The sequence below is a fragment of the Pelophylax lessonae genome (assembly GCF_965119305.1).
Source record: "Pelophylax lessonae genome assembly, chromosome: 4".
In the NCBI taxonomy this organism is placed as follows: domain Eukaryota; kingdom Metazoa; phylum Chordata; class Amphibia; order Anura; family Ranidae; genus Pelophylax; species Pelophylax lessonae.
In genome coordinates, this window is record NC_138771.1 from 223,734,190 (window position 1) to 223,758,333 (window position 24,144).

Consider the following 24,144-nt stretch of genomic DNA (forward strand, 5'->3'; position numbering starts at 1 on the left):
TGTTAGTGGGTCCTGAGGACAGGAGTTAAGAACCACTGCATTAAGGTAAAAAGCCTTAAGCCTTTTACAACCAATAAATTATTCCAAAATGCTTGTTAAATCCAGTGCTCTTCAGGCTAGTGTTCAGAAGCTCAGATTAAACCATGCCCATGTGTTTGGGACCATAAGGAGTTTTTTATGTTTGTCACTTACTGGGTTGCAAATGCAGTTTGCAGATTTTAGAAGATAACTCTTCAGAAAAGGATTATGGGGTTTAAAGTCACAGTATTAAGCTAAATATGTCTGTTATATACATTTTCAAAAAATATACTTCAGTCAGTTTTCTTGTATTATTTTGGATAAAGTGGGGGAAAGCTAACATTTCTTTCAGGTTTTCATTTCCTTCTGTGATTCCATTGAAGAGATTTTCTTTTGCTTCCTATCCCCGTGAAATCTGTAGAAGAAATGGAGGGTGGAGGTGTGACCAGGACAGGAAGGCACAGACAGAAAATACAAAACTGGGGTTGATTTACTAAACTTGGAAAGTGCAAAATCTGGTGCGGATGTGCTTGGTAGCCAATCAGCTTCTAATTTCAGCTTGTTTGATTAAACTTTGACAAAAAAGTGTAAGCTTGTTGGTTTTTATGCAGAGCTGCACAATATTTTGCACTCTCCAGTTTTAGTAAATTAACCCCAGTGTCAAAATTCTGATCCTTTCTCACTTTCCCATTTGGAAGATTTCTCGAATAGAGACAGATAACAATGAAAACCCAAGGTTCAATCCCTTCTCTTCTCTAGCCAAAACCAAAACTGAAAAAAAATAGTTTCAGCTGGGGTCGGCTTTTAATGATATATAACAATGATATTATGTAGGTGAAAATACAATTTTGATAATTTGTTTAATTTTATTGCTTTCTCAGCTATATAATTTAAAACTATTCATATTTTTAAGTGTTCATATGAAAGCAAATCCAATTTCCTAGTGTATTTTACCTGTTTATATAATATAAGTGGAAGGGTCTCCTGCATGACTCTGCTGCTGGCAATGTGTTGCTTAAAGCAGAGTTACCATGTAACATCAACCTTAGACCTAGACCTAGAAATGTTTATGTAACAAATTTTAAAGTACTAGTTAGGGCTCTTTCACACGGGCTTTCCGTGTGAAAGGTCCGCTGCGGGACTTTTTTTTTTTTTTCACGGAGCGGATGACATTTCTGTCATCCGCTCCGTAGGTCCGCATATCATCCCATCCGTTTGCGGATGATATGCGGACCTAATGTAAGTCTATGGGGGATTACGGATGTCAGCGGATGACACCGCTGACATCCGATTTTCCTTCCTTTCCGTTTTTTGAACGGAACAAAAATAGGATTTTTTCTGTTCCAAAAAACGGAACAGAACTGACAGGAGGAAAATCGGATGTCAGCGGATGGTATTCCGCTGACATCCGCAATGCCATAGACTTACATTATGTCCGCAAATCATCCGCAAAAAAATAGGATGATTTGCAGACATACGGAGCGCCCGTGTGAAAGGGCCCTTAGAGTTTGGCTTCGATTTGTTAGCGTATCTAAATCTGCTAGTGCATATAACACTCCCCTCCCCCAGGCTGACAATAGTGCTGTCCAAGATGCTTCCTGTGCTCCTTCATCCAGAGTGGAGGCATTTTAATACAGGGGGTGTGGTACTGGCCAGATCACCAGGTGAAAACAGTGGAAAAAAAAAGAAATGCAGTGACTACATCTAATCATTGGTAAGCTGCAATATATTACATTTTGGGGTTTTGGTTTAGTACTGCTTTAGTTCTAGTTGCTGGCTTTAGTGGATAAACAAGTACATAAGGGGGAAAAGAGAAGTTAATATTTACTGTGCTTGAGTGCCATCTCAAAATATTTGGGCTACTCTTTATTCCTTCCCCAGGATCTCGTTGGGTGAAGTTACCCCCCCCCCCCCACAGGCTTTTTTTTTTTTCAGATCAATGCAGCATCTTAGAAAAGGATTGGGGGTCCTCACTGCATAACCAGACCTTGCTTGGAGTTCAAGGTCCACTCTAAAGAATAACAGTTGTTTTGTTATAATGGCAGTAGATATGCGGCTGCCAAAATAGAAATGTATGTGTTTGTTTCAGAAATCTATTAGCTGATCAGGGCTTGTGTTTGCTCATTACTTTAATTTTTTTGACAATCTAAAGCTGGAAACGGACCTTCGCCCCAAAACTAAAGTTGCAAGCCTTCTCATTTCTTCCCCCAGCCTGTATCTAAATGTCATCTAATTTTTTTTTTTCTCTTAAAGAGTGAGAATCTGTTTTTAACCTTAATCCTCACCTAGACAAGGATGATGTCACCTTTGGCCCTCATCCTTCCAGCTCACAGCCTCCTGAGATAACGTCACACATCCTATGAGGCTACAAGACCAGTCTCCCTGCGATCATCAATTTTCCATATGCACAGTTTCGAGCTTACCGTGTGTTTTCAGGAAGTCACATCCAGCTCCTAAATCCAAGATGTTGGGTTTTTGGGAGTAACTCTTTTTGCACCAATTAATTTTTACACTGATTTTTTTTATAAACTCTATTGGGGAGCTACAATGACCTATAAATGGAGCATAAAACAAGGCTTTGTGGGTGTTGGAGAAGGAAAGAGTTCCTACCAGTCTAGGGAGGTAATCAAAGTGGAATTTGGAGTAGTCGGACTTCAAGGAGGTAGCCATGCTCCTCAGTAGTCTTTGACTTTGTTTAGAATTAGTCCATGCCTGTAACCAACCTGGGCAATCTAAAAGAGTGGTTACCCTATACCCCTGGTTACATAAGGTGAAGATTTAAGCCTGTATATGTTTAAGACCATGTATATAAGATACAATTATATCTGTCTCTGTATGGTCATGTTATATCCTTATAAGTATCAATAACATATATGGAACACTACTATCTAGCATGAAAAACATGTGTATACTCTGAAGTGTAGTGACATGCATAAAGGGACGCCTGTCAGACCCATTATGCTTGACCTGTGATGTTAAAACTTTATGATTGAACTGAAATCCAATGAATAAAAAGGATAGGCAAGGGACAGGCTGAGTAGGAAATGGCTAGATGATGCTAGACATCTTGAAGCCATGAAGTGTGTGATATCTGACGTTTGCAGCTTCTAATGCTCAGAGTAAGCTATTCAAGTACAGAAAAGCAGTCTGTACATTTCGCGCAAGACGGAAAGGAAGGCTAGAGTACAGCTTCAGTGTGTTGAGGTTGTTTAGAGGTTGTAAAGGTAGGAGGTTTCTTACCTTAACCTCCCTGGCGGTATAATTATGTCAGGAATTATATACCAAAAGCGGTACAATTTTTTTCATGGAAATTTGGCGTTATGTATTATAGGCCTACAATTCTTAGTAATTACTGACTTAAACCTGACCAAAACAAGACTCTAGTAGACATCCCAGATGTGATAAATTTGAAACACAAACGCATGAATTATAATCTAATCAATAATATAATTTTATTATATAATATATATAATAAAATCATATTATTGATTAGATTATAATTCATGCGTTATATATATATATATATATATATATATATATATATATATATATATATATATAATAAATATATATATATATATATAAATATATATATATATATATATATATGTGTGTGTATATATATGTATATATATATGTGTGTGCATATATATATATATATATATATATATATGTGTGTGTGTGTGTGTGTGTGTATATATGTACATATGTGTATATATATATATATATATATATACATATATACACATATGTACATATATACACACACACACACATATATATATATATATATAGATATAGATATAGATATAGATATACATATATACATTTGTGCAACGTTTGAATTTCCCTCCCAGTTCCGCTCCCATGCAGCATTGCTGCTGCAGGGAACGGAACTAGGAAGTCATCACACCGATGGACGAGCGGCGGGGATCTCGGCTGGCGGTCACAGCAATGAGAGATCATCGCTGGATCGCCAGGAGAAGGTAAGAGACACCGCTGCGCGCTCTGCACATCTACCCCGAGCGTGACTCGGGGATACCGATCCTAGTCTATAAAATCCACCTCGAGTCACGCTCGGGGATACTGCCAGGGAGGTTAATGCATTCTTTGCATCAAAGTAAAAATAATTTCATGTTCAGCTCCCTCTCCATTGGCTTACTCTGCTGTCAATCAAATCCTGTGAGGAGGGAGCGGGGGGCCGGGCCATGCTGTGTGTGTCAATTGACATACACAGCCTGGAACGGGAGCGAGCCCGCATGAGTGCCCACATAGCAAGTGGCTTGCTATTGGGGTACTCAGAAGGGAGGAGGAGCTGAGAGCACTGACCGGGAACCCCAGAAGAGGGGATATGGGGCTGCTCTGTGCAAAACAATTACACAGAGCAGGTAAGTAGATCATATTTATTATTTTAAACACTTGCCGACTGCCTAACGATGATTTAAGTCGGCAGTCAGCCCCTCACAGGCAAAGTGACATAGTACTACGTAGCTAGCCTGTGAGGCTCCCGCTCGCTCACGGACCCCCCCCCCCCGCGCGTGTGAGTGGCGGACCCCATGTCCGCCAGTCACTCGCGATCGTCGGTTACACCGGGAGAAAGGCAGGCGGCTAATGTAAACAAAGCCGCCTGTCATTCTCTCCTGTGTAACAGCACAGATCATACGGTCCTGCTATGTAGGACCGTTGATCTCTGCTGTTACATCACAAGCATCCAATCACAGTTAGAAACACGCCCCTAGGGACACACTTAACCCCTCCTTCTCAAATAAAGTTAACCCGTTCCCTGCCAGTGTCATTTTTACAGTAACAGTGCATATGTATAGCACTGATTACTGTAGTAATGTCACTGGTACCCCCAAAAGTGTCAAAAATGTCAGTCAAGGGTCCGATCTGTCCACCGCAATGTCGCAGTCCCGCAAAAAAAATTGCAGATCGCCGCCATTACTCGTTAAAAAAAAAAAACAATAAAAATGACAAAAACCAAACATATGTAGCAGAAAACAAATTGGCCTAAAATGTTAAAACATTTCGATTTTTACATTTTTTGGGGGGGAATTTCATTTAAAAAAAATGTGAAAAATATTGTTATTTTTGCAAAATTGTCGCTCTTTTTTTGTTTATAGCGCATGATCAAAAAATCGCACAGGTGATCAAATACCACCAAAAGAAAGCTCTGTTTGTGGGAAAAAAAAGACATCAATTTCATTTGGGTACAGCATTGCATGACCGCGCAATTGTCCGTTAAATGTCACGCAGTGCCGAATCACAAAATAGGCCCTGGTCAGGAAGGGGGTAAAATCTTCCAGGGCTTAAGTGGTTACTAAAAAAATAAATAAATAAAGCTTTATAATCACTTTAAATATGCATTTCCTAAATGGCACTTTTAGTTTGTAACTTCTCTCCCAGTTAAACTCTGCCTGTAAGTTTTGCAGCGAATAAATTGCTGAGCAGTTTAATACACATAAACTACGTGCCTTTTTATTTTTGCCTACTTTACAGTAAAATAGTGATCTATCCTTACAGCTGGGTGTTTTCCTTGTTTAGTGTACAAGGCTGTGATTTGAGTCAATTGTTCCCTTGCGAGTCCTAAAAAGCACACTGAATTCCTTGTCATAACAGTAATAATCTATATAATTTATGAATGCAAGCTTACTTGTTTGTATTACGAAACTATCACAAACAGCATGTATAGCATTTTATCTGTCTTGTGCAGACCATAGTTTGTCTTGTAACATGTAAGTCTTTTCGAGTTTCATTTGCATCAGCTTTAGTGCCAAGTCAAACAGTATTTGCTTACTTTGTTACTCACACATTGCTGATAGGAAAACGTCTGGAAATGGCAACAAAAATATGTTATTGAACGAGGCACACAGAGGACATGACATTGTTTTATCCCTATTAGGAGAAAATGATCTGTAGCATAGCAGTTCATTATGTAGTTGATTTCGGCCGGGTTTACACTTGTATGACATGACTGTTGTACAACTGTCGATCCGACTTTGCCCTGCGACATTGGTCCTACTTCCTTCCGACAACAGGATGCGCTTTTTCACCGACTTTGAGATAGTCTGACTTGTTCTTTGAATCAAAACAATCCTGGTGAGACGTAAATGTATTTTTCTGCTGCTGTAATCACCATGTCAGATGTCACAAGTCAGATGGTTAGGATAAGGATCCCACTTTGATCCGACTTCAATGATATTGAATAGACCAACTTTGGACCAAAGTAATGCAGGAACCTTGACCAGTTAAGATGGCTCTCATAGGGAACCGTTGAATTATAAACATCTTACGACATGTGACCTGAGCAAAGTCAGAGCGTAAGTGGCACCAGTGTGAACCAGGCATTACTAAAACTGGAGAATGCATAATCTGTTGCAGTTGTACATGGTAGCCAATCGGCTTCTAACTTAAACTTGTCAAATTAAGCTTTGACAAACAAAACAACACTGGAAGCTGCTTGGTTTCTATGCAAATCTGCACCAGATTATGCACTCTCCAGTTTTAGTAAATCAACCCCAATGTGTATCTGTGCAATACGTACTTATAAAATGTACATTTAAAAGGGAACTCCAGAGTTTTTCAATGTTGGATAGATTTGGTTAGAACCAGGTTGTCAGGACTGTATTATTTTTGTGTCATTATTTGGCTAATATCCACTAAATTCCTGTGGGATCACTAGAGGAAGTAAGTGGAAACCTCTTCAGCAGGAACACAGACCATGAAAATGGCAATTTAACTACCAAGGTTTTGTCCTCAATGATAAGATTTTTCTTTACTTACCCTTCCAGTGACACATGTCTAGTTGTCTCAGCAGGGAGATGATTTATAGTAAAATCATACCCTTTTCAACTTTGCCAAAAACTAAAATAAAAAGTGGTGAAATTGAAAATGTGTAATTAAAGCTGAACTCCTGGAATTGGAAAAAAACTTAACTTTGCATTAAAAATAGGCCTGTTGTGAAACAATGTGAGGAATGTAATGTTCAACAGTAGAGCATTATTGATTGAAGACCTTGCACTGCCATCCTAGTTTGTATATCGTATGATCCAGACTCTGCAGTGTGGCCATTTGCTAAGTGAGTGCAGTAGAGAAGGACTGATTGTAATGGAAACCACACATTTGACAAGCCATGTCCCATTGTGGTAAGGCTGCAGCACCAAAGTGTTTTTTTTTTAATTACCTATATTATTAGACCCATAGGGTTTGATTTACTAAAACTGGAGAGTGGGGAATTTGGTACAGCTATGCACAGTACTGGACACTGTTCCCTCGCAAATGCTACGTTCACCCTCTGGCTCTATTCTACACTCTCTAACTTACATCTTCAATCTCTCCCTCTTTTCTGGCATCTTCCCCAACTCTATAAAACATGCACTATTCTCCCCCATACTTAAAAAGCCCTCATTGGACCCCACCAATCCTAACAACCTACATCCCATCTCCTTGCTCCCCTTTTTATCCAAACTCCTTAAACATCTGGACTACAACCGACTGAGCGACTATCTTGCTGAGAATAAATGTCATGATTCCCTTCAGTCTGGATTTTGCCATTAACACTCCACAGAAACTGCCCACCTAAAACTATCAAACAATCTACTAACAGCCAAAATCAATGAACACTATTCTGTACTCCTGCTCTTAGGACTTTCTTGCTGCCTTTAATATGGTTGACCACCCCCTCCTCCTCAAAAAACGTTACTCCTTTGGTCTCCGTAACTGTACTGTTCACTGGTTATCTTCCTTCTTATCCAACCACACCTTCAGTGACACTTACAATTCTACTTCCTCCTCTCCTCTTCCTTTGTCTGTTGGTGTCCCCCAAGGTTCTGTTCTTGGCCCACTTCTATTCGATCGACACCTCCTCCCTGGGTCAGCTTCCCATGGCTTCCAATACCATGTCTACGCCGAGGACATCCGAATGTATCTCTCTACCTCTCAGCTCACACCTTCAGTCTTCTCATGTATCACTAATTTACTAACAGACATATCAGCCTGGATGTCACACCACTTCCCAAGCTCAATTTATCCAAAACTAAGCTCATAATATGCCCTTAACCATATGCCCCTTCCCCTGATCTCTCTGTCAAGATCAATAGCACAACTATCAGCCCATCTCCGCATGCCAAGGTTCTAGGTGTAATCATGGACTCTGAAGTATCCTTTCAGCCCCATATCCAATCACTGTCCAAATCTTGCCGCCTCAACCTCCGCATTATCTCTAAAATATGCCCCTTTCTAACCAATGATACCAGCTCCTAATTCACTCCCTGGTCACCTCTCACCTTGACTACTGCAACTCCTTCCTCATGGGATTACCTTTACAAAGGCTATCCCCCTTCATTCTATTATGAATGCTGCTGCCAGTCTCACCCACGTTACCAAGCTTTCAGTGTCTGCTAAAAGTGTCTAAATACCAACCTAATTGTTCTCTTTGCTCCTCCCAAGACCTCCTCCCATACTCGCTTCCAGGACTTTTTCCAAGCCTCACCCATCCATTGGAACTCTCTACCCCAAACTGTCTGATTATCTTCTACTTTGCTTTTAGATGATCCTGAAAACTCTCCTCTTCAGAGAAGTCTATCCTGCCCACAACTAACAACTGTACTTTTATTTTCTCCATCAGATCATCCCCCAGAGTTATTACCTATTGTATTACCTGACCCTCCCTCCTAGATTGTAAGCTCTAACAAGCAGGGCCCTCTAATTCCTCCAGTATCGAATTGTATTGTAACTTTACTGTCTGCCCCTATGTTGTAAAGCGCTGCGCACACGGTTGGCACTATATAAATCCTGTATAATAATAATAATACTGTAAAAGGCTCACTTTCACTGGAAAGCTGGGAGTTGGCTGAAAGACCACTTGAATCTCAGGCTGTTCATAAATGGCTTGCGGGTGGCCCTGAATAGCAAATGGTTAAGAAACCTTCACAGTGCTGTAAAAGGATCACTTTTAGAGGATAGCTGGAAGCTGGCTGACTTGGATTTCAGGCTGTGTGTAAATGGCACATGGACAGCATGTGGTAGAGAAAGTGGTTAAGAAACTCTGCATTGCCTGTTGAATTTCACTTTGTAGCCAGTATGGTATTATTTCACAGGACTGGCAGGTGGTTGCAGTGTCTTTACTTCTAAATACATAAGCTGGTGTTTCTTGTGAAAGGCATTAGTTACAAGACTACTGACTGTTAGTCAGCAGTACTGCCCCATACTTACAAGCAGTGACATGTACTTACAACTATTGTGCTGCAATATTGTGTGCATGAGAGACCAAGCGTGTGCCTGTCTCTAAATTTTGCACTAGGCTAAGAATTGACTGATTGGTGCTCATGTTTGCTGTAAATAGCCCTTTAGATTATGTTACCACATTATTAACATAGTCCCTAAATCATTTCAAACTTGTTTACCAAATATCATATATAAATAAAGTGCCATTATTTTTGCTCCTGACAAATGCTTGGTAAGTAGCTAAGATTCTAAATAATTTAAAAGGGGATCATAGTGCAGTTTCAGTGTGCACAAACTTTTATTATAGTGTATACTTCAATACAAATGTATGTAACATTTTAATTTTAACCACTTTCAGGCCACCCGCCGCAGAAAAATAGCAGCAGGCTAGTCCTCCTGCGCGAACCGCCGTAGGTATACGTCAGTCGCGCGCCTGCAGCTAGGGAGTGAGCACGTGCCGGTGGCGGCACGCTCCCCTCCTCCACTCGGCAGCAGGGACTCCGATGCACGGGGCAGGCGTCTCAGATTGCCATCTGACATCCGCGATCGTTCCCTGCTGAGAGAGAACGGTCAGCTTTTGTAAACACAGCTGACTGTTCTTCTCTCTGGAATGATCACAGAGCTCCTGTGATCCTTCTAAATAGGATCACAGGTCTCTGTGATCATTTCACAAGCCCCGCCCTATACAGTTAGAAACACGCCCCTAGGTACACATTTAACCCTTTGATCGCCCCTGGGTTAACCCCTTCCCTGCCAATGGCATTATTACAGTACCAATGCATATTTTTAGCACTGATTACTGTAGTAATGTCACTGGTACCCCCAAAAGTGTCAAAAATGTCAGTTAGGGGTCTGATTTGTCCACCGTAATGTTGCAGTCCTGCAAAAAATCGTAGATCGCCACCATTACTAGTAAAAAAAAAAAAAAAAAAATGACATAAATCTTTCCCGTAGTTAGTAGACGCAATAACTTTTGCGCAAACCAATAAAAATATGCTTATTGCGATTTTTTTTTTACCAAAAATATGTAGCAGACAACAAATTGGCCTAAAATGTTAAAAAAAAATTATTTTTTTATTTTTTTGGGGAATGTTTTATAGCAGAATGTGAAAATTATTGTTTTTTGTTTTTTTCAGACTTGTCGCTCTGTTTTTGTTTATAGCACAAAAAATAAAAATCGCAGAGGTGATCAAATACCACCAAAATAAAGCTCTATTTGTGGGAAAAAAGGACATCAATTTTATTTAGGTACGGCGTCGCACGACCTTGCAATTGTGCATTAAAGTAGCGCAGTGCCGAATCGTAAAAAAATGGCCTGGTCATTAAGAGGGCAAATCCAAGATAGCAAGATTGCATTTCTCTCTTTTTTTGCATTACGTTATTCCTCTCTTGGCTCTCTCTATCTAACCATAGTTACTCCTTGATCAACAACTCCAGAGATAATGTCACAGCAACATAGCTAGTGCAGTGTTATTAACTCGTCTGACCTGTCTAATAAACTTCCACAAAGAGAGGAACAAATACTATTAAGAAGAACGTAAGGCGGGCATTTTTCAAGTCTACAATAATCTCCTAGCGGAATTAAAAGTGTAAGAAGAGCACCCCTTTACTAGATAACATTAATAACATAATAACATAATAATATTAGTGTCCATTCACATTAGTACGACTGTCAGGCGACTAGGTCAGCCTGACAAGTCACGCACTGTCGCGGTCCATTGACTGGTACAGGAACCGTTCTAATAGGAGCGACACAAGTCGCTCCGACTTAGAAAAAGGGTCCTGTACTACTTCGGGGCAACCCGGAGCGACTTGCATAGACATTCATTTTATGAAGTCCATGCAAGTCGTGCCGAAGTCGCGGTGCACGCGACTTCACAGGTCGCCCCCGAAGTCGTGCCACGCCAGTGTGAACCGGCACTTAATAACATCTACTTTGGGCTTTTAGAAAGAGAACAGCTTTATTTTGCCTTTGATGTTATGTTTTGAAGAAGGTCAAGGATCATCTGGAGACAGTACCCAGCAATGTGTGGAGCAGGGCATGGAGAGCCTTGAGCAGAGTGGTTAAGGCTGCTTAGAAGTTGTGGAGAAGATTGAAATGTGGCCTCCCAATGTGCATGCTTGAATTTTTATTTTTTTTTTTTACATTTAGCTAGTTACTTTCATAACATAATAAAATCAAAAAAGCTATACTCCCCTTTAAAGCAAAACTTGACTATTTAGAACCCCATCCTCCTCCTCAATACCCCTGCTCTCTTCCCCAACAGCATTTCAAAAGTTAACTTAATATATATATATTTTTCCTGGAGACTTCTGGCTGGTTATGTGGCATCCTCAGATCCTATTCTTTATTTTTCTGCTGTGGGTGGTCTACAGTGGTGCAGCATAGTTCTGTAAGCCAAGTTTGTCATTTGTGATGCACTCCCATTTGGGTTTCATTTGCAGCCTGAGCTAAGAGGAAGTGGGTCAATTTATGGTGGCGGACAAGCTAGAAGAGGGCCTGCAGTAGAGTGAAGTTTCTACTTGAGTCAAGTACTGCAGCAAGAGCTTTTTTGTTTGTTTATTAAACAACATGCTATTTACAGTATTTACAGCAACAAACTTTTTTGTTTGTTTATTAAACAACATGCTATTTACAGTATTTATTTGACACAACTGGAGTTTTAAGTATTGCAGTTGAATTCTGACAGTACATTATAGCTTCTGGAGTAAGGGTCCTTTCACACGAGCGCTCCCATCAGATCTGCCTGTCAGTTTTTTAGGCAGATCTGATCGGATCCTCCATGCATCCCTATGGGGCAGCAGATGTCAGCGGAGACATGTCCGCTGACACCCACTGCCATCTGCATCCGATCCTGTCCGTGAAATCTGGACGGATGGAAACCCTATTATCCATCCATCCAGGGGATCAGATGAGAGCGGACAGGCGATCCGCTCTCATCCGATTCCCCCATAGAGATGCATGGGGCTCTGACACCTCTCTCTCCGCACACAGAGCGGAGAGGGAGATGTCACCTTCCTGCTCAGCGGGGATCTGTGTATCGATCCCCCACTGAGCAGCACGGATCCGCCTACGGAGCGGGACCGTGTGAACACCCATGCGATCTGATTCTGGTGAAGACCAAAAAAGGGTCCTGCACGACCTTGGTCCGAATGCGATGCAAATTCAGCCATACAATGTGTATGGCTGAATTTGCATTGCACAGACATTGCATGTGATTTGCAGAGCAGTGCGGTGCTAATCAGATGCGATGTCTGACATCGCTATAGTGTGAACCGGCACTTATATATGGATTGGTGGTGGGGGGGATTTTCCTTTTTTATGTATGCATGCAGTGATTCTTGCAAAGAAATTTATAAAAATAAAATTGCCTGTGACTTTGAATCTCAGATTGCACATAGACTAAAATATACCCTCAAATACCTTATGATCGCACAAATGGTGCTCAGCAAGTATGTTGGTTTTACTTTCTGGTGTACAGAAATCTATGTTGCTGATAGTGTGTTAACTCAATTGCAAGAGCCAAAAATGATACCAAGGCATTTTTTATTCTGGTATTTAAAGGGTGTAGAAAATGCATCCTATATTTCTCAGGGATTTTTTCAGAATTAGGAATGACAGAATCAAGCAAATTTGCCTTCACTGGACATTTGCCATACCCAGCGGGAAATTTGAAAACTAGTGGGGTGCTAAGGGGGTGCAGAGGTTGCAGTCCCAATCGGGTGCGCATTCCCTGGGGAATGTTTTTTTTTTTTTGGTTTTCATTTTCTGTCTTTTCTTGTTTATTTAACAAAAGAAATAAATAAATAAAAACCCAGCAATGATTAAATACCACCAAAAGAAAGCTCTATTTGTGTGAAAAAAGTGATAAAAATCTATATGGGTACAGTGTATCTATATGGGTACAGTGTAGCATGACCACGCAATTGTCATTCAAAGTGCAACAACGCTGAAAGCTGAAAATTGGCTTGGGCGGGAAGGGGGTAAAATTGCCCAGTAGGCAAGTGGTTAACTATGCCCTTTCAAGCCCCTCCCACTGTTAAAGAAATTTGACCACAACAACAGTTTGGCATGGCGCCTGGTGCCAACCCTGAGTGCCAGATGTGTTAGGTATGCCACTGCTGAAAACCACCTTTTTAAGGCCAAATTTTGTTATTATTTAACAAAATAAAATAGCATTTTTCTGGTAAATAAAGGGCATGGGTAGCTGGGCACTGCCGTGTACCGATGTAGAAACCCACTGTTCACCATGGCGTGGGTCCTTTTTGTCAGCTTTAAGCCCAACTCTGAGTAACTAAAGAGTTTTTATCCCTTGCAATGGGCTGCACTGCACTGCAAACGTTTATTGCACGTTTAGGTCTAGGGAAGAAATAAAAGAAGATTTCCTGCAGCATTTTCTCCCCTATTCTGTAGCAGTCTAGGATCCTAGGTAAACCCTACACTGGGCATGTTGATGCCCAGGACAGTTTCCCACTTGTGCATGGGGGAGCGGCATCTGCGAAGAGAGCAGAAGATCAGGTAAGTGTTTCTATTCAACCCCACTGAAAAGTATCCTTTTTGATTTTCCAGAGTTGGGTTTTAAATGGCAACATGTTTATGGGTGCCTTGAACATGCACATGATGTTGCAAGCCAGTACAATGCTCTTAAATGACAGATCATTCCTCAGCTCGCTTCTGTTTGAAAAAACAATGTGGTTTCCTCCCGAAAACCTTAACAGACCTTTATCAGGGTATGCAGCCTGGTTAGCCAGGAAAGGAGGGCAGTGAGTGTGTGCCCCCCCCCCTTTTCCCTGAACTATACGAGGCCACATGCCCTTAATATTGGGAGGGTATCCTACCTGCCCTCTCTCTTTATCCATGTAACTCTACTGAGAACACCTAGAAGCTGTTTCTGTAAGAATCTTACAATCCTGCTAATCACATTACAGTGGGTATTTAAAACTGTTTCTTGTTATAGGAACAAAGTAAGGCAAGCCATATATGGTGCAAATCTCGTGGTTGCAGAAAATAAATTTGCACGATTCCCCCATCAATACAGATAGTGTTAACAGGGGAATCAGCAATTGTCTTCTCCCAATAGGGACCAGCCACTAGCGATAATTGCAAGAGAATCCAGCAGGCTGGTTGTATCCAAGTTGATTGATCGATCAACTTGGTACATTCAGCCTGCCAATTAGCAGTTTGAACCGTGCATTGCCGGCCTGAGAGAAAAAAATAATGCTGGGGCTTGCATTAAATTTGGGTCATGCCTGGAGATCAGCTTTAAGAAGCTGCCATTGGAATACTAAATAATAAACATGACAAATTGGCAGAGGCTTACCATTTGTTTCCTGTGACAAAAATGAATTTAGAGTTCTGATATAAGCGTGATTAGTATTGTTTATTTTATTGATTATGTGTTCACTGTTTTAAATTTAATGAATTAAAGCAAAGTGCCTCTCATTCATGCTTTCTTAATCACTTTTAAAAAAATAGTTGACTGTCATTAATGGGCTTCATACAAATTTGTAATCATTTTAATTATTTGATGTTTGTGTATAGATCTAAAGGTTCATTTACCATTCATACTCCAGACAGGAATACGTAATCAACAGGAAATCCCATGTCGATCTACATGTCAATGAGATATAATGTCATTGTTATATTAATAATGTTATTTTATTTCAGGCAGTAATTCAGTGGTCTGATATGGTTAGTTTGAAATCCAGGATGCCAAATTATGGCCTACCGAGATACCAGTGGTTGACAAATGCTTGGAATTTTTTTCAAAGAGAGGTAAGTAGAAGAACATTGTCAATTGTTTGTGTGCCTTTCCCTGTCTTGTTGTTCTTAATGATCCCTATTCTCCTCCAGTCGCTCACCTCTGGGAGTAGCGATCTCCCATAGGAGCCAATGTCTCTGCGCCTTGGTATCTGTCAATTAATGGTAGTTGTGTGTATGTTGTGCTTTGTCTGACCTGTGCCAAGACATTGTAGCTAGGGATGATCGAATGGTTCGGGTCGACCATCGGTTCGACTCGAACATTGGCTGTTCGAGGTTCGGCCGAATTCCGAACTTTTTGCTGAAAAAGTTCGGGATTCGGCAACCAGAACCGACCAAAATGCAATGGTACAGGAAATGGGCTTTAAAAGCCCGTGATTGGACCAGAAACATCAGTAAAAGCCAATTGAGGGGGCAGGAGAATGCTAGGAATGTGATTGGAGTGACTAGGGGGTCCATAGGCCAATCATTAGTGAATACGCCCCCCAGTATATAAGATAGCCCCCGCCAAATTCCTAGCATTGTTATACAGGGACATGGAAGAGAGTGGAAGCAGTTCTGTGACTTCTACTACAAAGTGTCATTTAGCAATTTTTAGTGTGAGAAAAGGGATATCTAGTGTAGTTAGGGTACTATTTTCCACTATAGTTAGCTTTAATAATTTAGTTTCTGCAGGGAAAGTGTTAAGTGTAAGGGGACCGTAGTGTAGTGTAGGGTTAACTGACTCTGACTGCTATGGCAGGGTGACAAAACCCTTCCATGTCAGGGTGACCGCTATAGAGAAAAGATTGTTTCTCTTAGGTCACATTCAGTGCAGGGATATGGCTTCTCGCCTGTGAGCATGCTTTTTGCTGCAGGCGTTTATAGGGCTTTTTTGAGGAGATGTTTGGAGTCAGGCATGACATCTGAACATCATTGTAGGGGTATATATACATACACCCATGTCTGTATATATACACATACACATATATAGGTGTGAAAGTAGCAGAAACATATGCTTGCGCTAATTAAATAATTAACAGGCATATGTCTCCTCTCCTATCACACCTATATGTGTGTATGTTTATAAATACATACAAGTGTGTGTGTATACATACCCCTATACAGAAGTTCAGATGTTTTGCCTGCCTCCAAAGACCCCAAAAAATGCCCAAAAAAAAACGCCAGCTGCAAAAACACACCTGGGCGTTTTTGTAGCTGGCGTTTTTTTGGGCATTTTCTGGCTGTCTTTGGAGGCAGGCATAACATCTGAACGTCTGTGTAGGGGTATATATACATACACCCATGTATGTATATATACACATACACATATATAGGTGTTAAAAAAAGCAGAAATCTATGCTTGCGCGAATGAAATAATTAACACCAATATGTCTCTGCTCCTATCACACCTATATGTGTGTATGTGTATAAATACATATCAGTGTGTGTGTATATATACCCCTATACAGAAGTTCAGATATTTTGCCTGCCTCCAAAGACCCACAAAAAAAGCCCAAAAAAAAACGCCTGCAACAACACACCTGGGCGTTTTTTTTGGCGCAGGCATTTTTTTGGGCATTTTTTTGGGGTCTTTGGAGGCAGGCAAAACATCTGAACTTCTGTATAGGGTTATATATACACACACACTTATATGTATTTTTACACATACACATATATAGGTGTGATAGGAGCGGAGACATATTGGTGTTCATTATTTCATTAGCGCAAGCATAGTGTTCTGCTACTTTCACATCTATATATGTGTATGTGTATATATACAGACATGGGTGTATGTATATATACCCCTACACAGAAGTTCAGATGTTTTGCCTGCCACCAAAGACCCCAAAAAAATGCCCAAAAAACGCCAGCTACAAAAACACCCAGGTGTATTTTTGCAGCTGGCGTTTTTTTTGGGCATTTTTTTGGGGTCTTTGGAGGCAGGCAAAACATCTGAACTTCTGTATAAGTTTATATATACACACACACTTATATGTATTTATACACATACACATATATAGGTGTTATAGGAGAGAAGCCATATTAGTGTTAATTAGCGCAAGCATAGATTTCTGCTATTTTCACACCTATATATGTGTATGTGTATATATACAGACATGGGTGTTTGTATATATACCCCTACACAGAAGTTCAGATGTTTTGCCTGCCTCCAAAGTCCCCCAAAAAATGCCCAAAAAACGCTTGCTACTAAACCGGCAAGGTGTGAAAATAGCGGAGACATATCCCTGTTCTATATTGATTCTAATACAAACAATCTTTTTTTTCTGGTTCTGGACATGCTACAGAGCTGAAACTTCACAGGTACACTTTTTAGACCCCCCCAGACACTAAATCAAAAGACATTTTTTTTTTTTTTTAATAATTGGCTCTCTATCAAAAATGACAATTTTTAAGAACTTTTTTTTGTGTGTGATTAACAGCCCCTGGGGCATGACCCAGAACCCTAGGCACTTTTTAGGGGCATTTATTGGGTTTTAGGGCTTCAAAATGGTGTTTTTTGATTACCGAAGTTCGGGTCCCATTGATTTCAATGGGGTTCTGAAATCCGGGCCGAACTTTCGGGAAGTTCGGATGTTCTGGCCGAACCGAACTTTTGAAAAGTTCGATCATCCCTAATTGTAGCTACAAAAAGAGTGCACATCTTGAGTACTTAGCAAAGACGTATATTACATGTTAATAAAAAAATCCACGTGTGCTCTGATTTATCAGCTTCTTTTTCTTAAGATGCAAACTCTAAACTAGATGCAAATGTAAGAGAGAAATTGATACATACTAATGCTAATTTTTAAAGAGAATCTCTTGCTTAGTGGTAAAGCAGGATATTGCTTTAAAATAAAGAGACCTTGAAATTGCAGACTATAGCCACTCTGGAATGAGAAAACATATAGTAGTATTTTCTACAGTGTTTTGCCCTGAAATTTTCTAAAACTTTCCAACTGCACTGAACTGAAAATAGACTTGCCAAATATAGTATTTAATTCACAAAAAAATTGAAATTGCATGGGGGTTATGCTATGTGGCAAATTACAATTTGGGTACAAATAGCTTAGCAGAGTTCTCATCTCTAGAATATTAACTGATCGTGTTTTTATTTTTTGGATATTTTAGGCATTTATGCATGAGCTTGTATACCTCCCAAAGTGCCTCTCACTTGGAACCAAATCACTCTGTCCCTCTTTTCACCTTAGCCATCCACAAGCAGCAGGCATTTGAGTGGTGCTATTTTCTACATGTGGCCACCTCTTATTTTGTTTGCTATTTTGAAAAGCTTGTAAAGGATGAGTAATGTTTAAAAAGGAAAAAAAAGCACACAATTCTGTGTTTAAAAACTTTTTTTTGGTATGTAGATTCCTAAAGCCCAACTCTGAGCACTACAAGGTTTAAGCACTCAATTTTGTCCAGGCCAGGGAGAGGAGAAAGCCTTATAGTCAACTGATTCTCCATTCCACTGGCAAGTGGTGCTCCCTCATGATCCAGTGGTGGATTGTTTCTGACATCTTCTTGTCCAGAGCAGGTCTATGGATCCTACTTTGGGCTTGTTGCTGTCAGGAACAGTCCACCGCTCAAGACCGCTAGTGCACGGGGATGCAGGAAATGCAAGGACCAGTCTTGTGTGGCCAGAAGGATCAGGTAAGTATATTTCGCCTTCAACTCTTCCCTAGAAAAAAACAAGCAATTACCCTTGCAGTATGGACACAGCCCCACTACATGGAAAAACTTTTATTTGTCCAGAGTTCAGCTTTTATAATCTGGGGGCATGTCAGGGGTGTGTCCACTACTTAAATACATCGTTTTAGAAGGTGCGCCACTTTCTCGTATTAGTAAGTTGGGAGCTATGGGTTTCTGATGGGACCAAGCCTATTTCTGACACGTGTTGTTTACAAGTTTAAATCAGTATTGTTTGCAAAAAAATACTTAGAACCCCCAAATATTATATATATATATATATATATATATATATTTTTTAGCAAAGACTCTGGAGAATAAAATGGTGGTCATTGAAATATTTTTTTTGTCACGCGGTATTTGCGCAGCGGTCTTTAAATGCAATTTTTTTGAAAAAATACACTTCATTGAATTAAAAAAAAAAAGGTAAAGTTAGCGCCATCTTTTTGTATATTGTAAAAGATGATGTCACGCCGAGTAAATAGATACCTAACATGTTACGATTTAAAATTGTGCACGATCGCGGAATGGCGACAAACTACGGTTCTTAAAAATCTCCATAGGCGACGCTTTAAAAAATTTTTAACGTTTGCCAGTTTAAAGTTACAGAGGAGGTCTTTTACTAGAATTATTACTCTCGCTCTGATGATCGCGGTGATACCTCACATGTCTGATTTGAACACCGTTTTCATTTGCGGGCACAACTAACGTATGTTTTTTCCTATTTATTTTATTTAATTTTTTTATTTTTAACACTGTTTTCCCTCAAAAAAAAATCTGATCACTTTTTTTGTTGTAACAAGGAATGTAAACATCCCTTGTGACAGTAATAGGCAGTGACAGGTACTCTTTATGGAGGGATCTGGGGTCTAAAAGACCCCGCATCCCTCCATTGCACTTCAAAGTACTGTATTTTCTAGCGTATAAGACTACTTTTGAACCTCAAAACAATGCCCTAAAAATGAGGGGTCGTCTTATACGCCGAGTATAATATCTCCAAGGTAACCTAAGTATAAATATTACCAGTAGATGTAATCTCTCAAGACACTGGCTGGGTGGGAATCCTGTACCGGTATACCGTATGTACTGTAGCTTCGGCTACATACAGTGTACCGCGCTGAGCCAATCAGGGAGAGCGATGTATTCTATTATTGAATGCAAAGCCAGCATGGATTGGCGGAGTAACATCAGCCCGCCTCTCTGACTCTGCCAATCCGAGCAGGCTTTGCATTCAATAATAGAATACATCGCTCGCTGTGATTGGCTCAGTATACTGTATGTAGCCGAAGCTACGGTACATACGGTATACCGGTACAGGATTCCCCTACAGCCAGCGTCTTGAGATTACATCTACTGGTAAAACTTATACTTAGGGTACCTTGGAGGTATTATGAGAGATTACATGTATTACAGTACTTGGGGCACCTTGGAGAGCTATGAGAAATCTGATGTTTTTCAATGGTGTTGCCTTGCTTCGAAAGGGGGGGTAGTCTTATACGGCGAGTATAGCCCAAAACCTATGTTTTAACTTGAAAATTAGGGGGGTCGTCTTATACGCCCAGTCGTCTTATACGCCGGAAAATACGGTATTCAAAATGCCCAAATCTGCATTTTTGAATACTTACAGTTTTTTTAAATCTGCGCCATTGGCAGCCGAGTAAACCAGAATTGACGTCCCTTCTGGGTTACATGATCGGGCCTTCGTTCAGGACTCCATCCAGCCCGCGGATGGGCCAGCTAGTTACATGGGTCTCCCGGTGGGACAGAAGACCTGGGCTGAGCCTGCGGAAGGTGGCCGCTCGCTGGGACAACGGCCAAGCAGCTGCTAAGCCGCATCGGTTGTTATCTCCTGAAAGCCAACCACCGTCTCTAAAAAACGGTATCGGGCCGGTACAACTGCTTCTTCAAGCCAACGTACAGGTACGTCGATTTGCAGGAAGTGGTTACCAGGAAAAACTGCAATATGTAATGCTCTTAAAATTCCCTGTTTTTAGTTTTTTCATTTCTTAGGAAAGTTAGTTTGCTTCATCCCTGCCTTTTTGAATATGTGTGTTTTAAAATGATACACTATCTAGGTATTGCACTGTATTCTTAGCAGTGTTTTAGAAATGCTATGAAAAATTGCCAAGAATCACTCATGTACTGCCTAGAGCTTCCCAAAGACAGTACATTTTAGAGTTTACATCTCCACTGTTTTAGGCAAGGAAGTGCACAAGGGAAAGATGTCAAAATGCAAATATATGCCCAAATACCGGAAACAAAAAACTATACTGTGTCTATCATTCTACTGGCCTTGTCATGGTGTTAAAGAAATCCATTGTTTCACAGATTTCCTGTTAATTTAAGCATTTCCTGCTTCTTCATTGATTTGTCAGCTCTAGGGTAACACGCTGAAATAAATCATAATGTACCTGTTAATGTTTCTTCTTTTTTTTTTTTTTTTTATAAATCCTTATCGTTTAAAACATGCATTATAATACATTTTATTTGCTGTAGTTATGCACACACACACATATATATATATATATATATATATATATATATATATATATATATATATATATACACCATATCTCACAAAAGTGAGTACACCCCTCACATTTTTGTAAATATTTTATTATATCTTTTCATGTGACAACACTGAAAAAATTACACTTTGCTACAATGTAAAGTAGTGAGTGTACACCTTGTATAACAGTGTAAATTTGCTGTCCCCTCAAAATAACTCAACACACAGCCATTAACGTCTAAACCGCTGACAACAAAAGTGAGTACACCCCTAAGTAAAATGCCAACATTGGGCCCAAAGTGTCAATATTTCATGTGGCCACCATTATTTTCCAGCACTGCTTTAACCCTCTTCGGCATGGAGTTCACCAGAGCTTCACAGGTTGCCACTGGAGTCCTCTTCCACTCCTCCATGAGGACATCACGGAGCTGGTGGATATTAGAGGTCTTGCGCTCCTCCACCTTCCATTTGAGGATGCCCCACAGATGCTCAATAGGGTTTAGGTCTGGAGACATGCTTGGCCAGTCGATCACCTTGACCCTCAGCTTCTTTAACAAGGCAGTGGTCGTCTTGGAGGTGTTTCTGGTGGTCGTTATCATGTTGGAATACTACCATGTGGCCCAGTTTCCGAAGGGAGGGGATCATGCTCTGCCTCAGTATGTCACAGTACATTTTGGCACTCATGGTTTCCTCAATGAACTGTAGCTCCCCGGTGCCGGCAGCACTCATGCAGCCCCAGACCATGACACTCCCACCACCATGCTTGACTGTAGACAAGACACACTTGTGTTTTTACTCCTCACCTAGTTGCCGCCGCACATGCTTGACACCATCTGAACCAAATAAGTTTATCTTGGTTTCATCAGACCACAAGACATGGTTCCAGTAGTCCCAGTCCTTAGTCTGTTTGTCTTCAGCAAACTGTTTGCGGGCTTTCTTTAGAAGAGGCTTCCTTCTGGGACGACAGCCATGGTGAGGCTTGGTGAACCATGGCGAGGCCTGTTCTGAGTGGAACCTGTCCTGTTGAACCGCTGTATGGTCTTAGCCACCGTGCTGCAGCTCAGTTTCAGGGTCTTGGCAATCTTCTTATAGCCTAGGCCATCTTTATGTAGAGCAACAATTCTTTTTTTTTTCAGATCCTCAGAGAGTTCTTTGCCATGAGGTGCCATGTTAAACTTTCAGTGACCAGTATGAGAGAGTGAGAGCGATAACACCAAATGTAACACACCTGCTCCCCATTCACACCTGAGACCATGTAACACTAACAAGTCACATGACACCGGGGAGGGAAAATGGCTAATTGGGCCCAATTCAAACATTTTCACTTAGGGGTGTACAAGCTGTATACTCACTACTTTACATTGTGCCAAAGTGTAATTTCTTCAGTGTTGTCACATGAAAAGATATAATAAAATATTTACAAAAATGTGAGGGGTGTACTCACTTTTGTAAGATACTGTATTACATCCAAATTCAAGGTGTAAAATGTTACTAAAGTGCAACTGCCTGTACCCCTGATTCCCCCTGTGACAGCGAGCAAGGAATCTTCTCTCCACACTCCGCCCGCACATCCACATCATTTATTTACAGATGTCTGTGAATGATTTAACTACAAGTCCCAGACAGCTTGTAATTCTCATTGAACTTCGAGGGCGCTGGCAAACACTCTTGTAGTTCATTGACACTGCCTACAGCTTTCAAACAGAAAGCCCATACAGATGAATGGACTGAAAGCTGTAGGCTCTGTTTGCAGGAACTTGACATTGCACCCACCATTTGCTGATCATGAATGCAATGCTCTGCAGGCTCGTGAAAATAACTAGATAAATGCACTTTTTTTTTTTTCATGCAAAAATATGTACATTTATTATTATTATTTTTTTTTTTTTTAAGGTGAACTTAAAAATGTCAGTTAGCAAAAAAATAAAAAAAAAGTCAGTGGCAAAAAAACAATAAAACGAGAAAATGGATGGGCAGAGCAAAAAAATAAAACAGTGTAAAGAAATAAAGCAAACTACTACTACTAGTAGTAAGTCTAAACAATACTTTTCCTTTACTGGCTTAACACAGAATACTATCTACAGTGGCCTAAGGACTGCACAGTAAGCCCACGTTCACATTGGTCCAGTTTGACATGTACTTTGACATGTCAAATCGCATGTCAAATTGAAGGCAATTGCACTGTTCGAATCGGTTCAACGCCAACTTTGCAGCGCCACCCTCCCGATTCCCAAAAGTAATTTCTGTACTACTTTTGGCGACTTCAGGGGACGATTTCCATAGAAATCTGTGCAGAAACCCGCACAGATGTCTGTGAAATCGCCCCCGAAGTTGGACTGAAATGCTGGCTTGAAATTGTGCGAGTTCAGCTGAACTGGCGCGATTTCAAGTGCCAAAGGGCTGCAAGTTGGACACTAGTCCTGTATCGTGAACCCTGATGGAAGTTCCCACTATTTCCTACATCAAAACAACAATTTTACATCTTGGAAAGCGATACCTTGATTTTTTCTCTTATTAAACAAAATTTATCAGCATTTTCAACAGCTTTCTCTGATGTTAATGAACGTGTAGTCTGAATAATTGTAATAAAATAATAGAAAAGAAAGAAAGGAGCTTTTGTTTTATGATAAGCATAATTAAAAATATGAATATAAATTGTTTGTGTACTTTTCTATAATAGGATATGCATATTACCTAGCAAAACGCTGTTATATGAGTAACTGCCTTGTAAATCATAGATCTCTGCCCGTATATTAGTCACTGCGCTGGAGCGGTTGTGTTTTATATACAAGACACGCTTAATAAATGGTGTGCAGAGATCCAATTGTTCCACCAGCCTCTACCCTGATGTATGTTTGTGGATGAATTTGAATCATAAAACAATGAGATACAGATTTTCAATTATAGCACAACCAGAGTACTAGCAGCAGATTAATCTACTTACTTTTAGAAGGTTTAAGGT

General features: G+C 40.4%; 1 protein-coding gene across 3 annotated transcripts in view; it reads left to right on the top strand.

Annotated features, from left to right (window-relative positions):
• Positions 1-24,144, top strand: part of TSPAN12 (tetraspanin 12) — a 314,722-nt gene that overhangs the window by 245,117 nt on the left and 45,461 nt on the right. For 2 of the 3 annotated variants that reach the window (XM_082255660.1, XM_082255659.1), the window contains one exon: positions 14,912-15,019. The exons of the other annotated variant lie outside the window; for it this stretch is intronic. In XM_082255660.1, the coding sequence (XP_082111786.1) occupies positions 14,912-15,019 (108 nt within the window). The remainder of the gene's footprint in view (positions 1-14,911; positions 15,020-24,144) is intronic. 3 annotated transcript variants of the gene reach the window in all.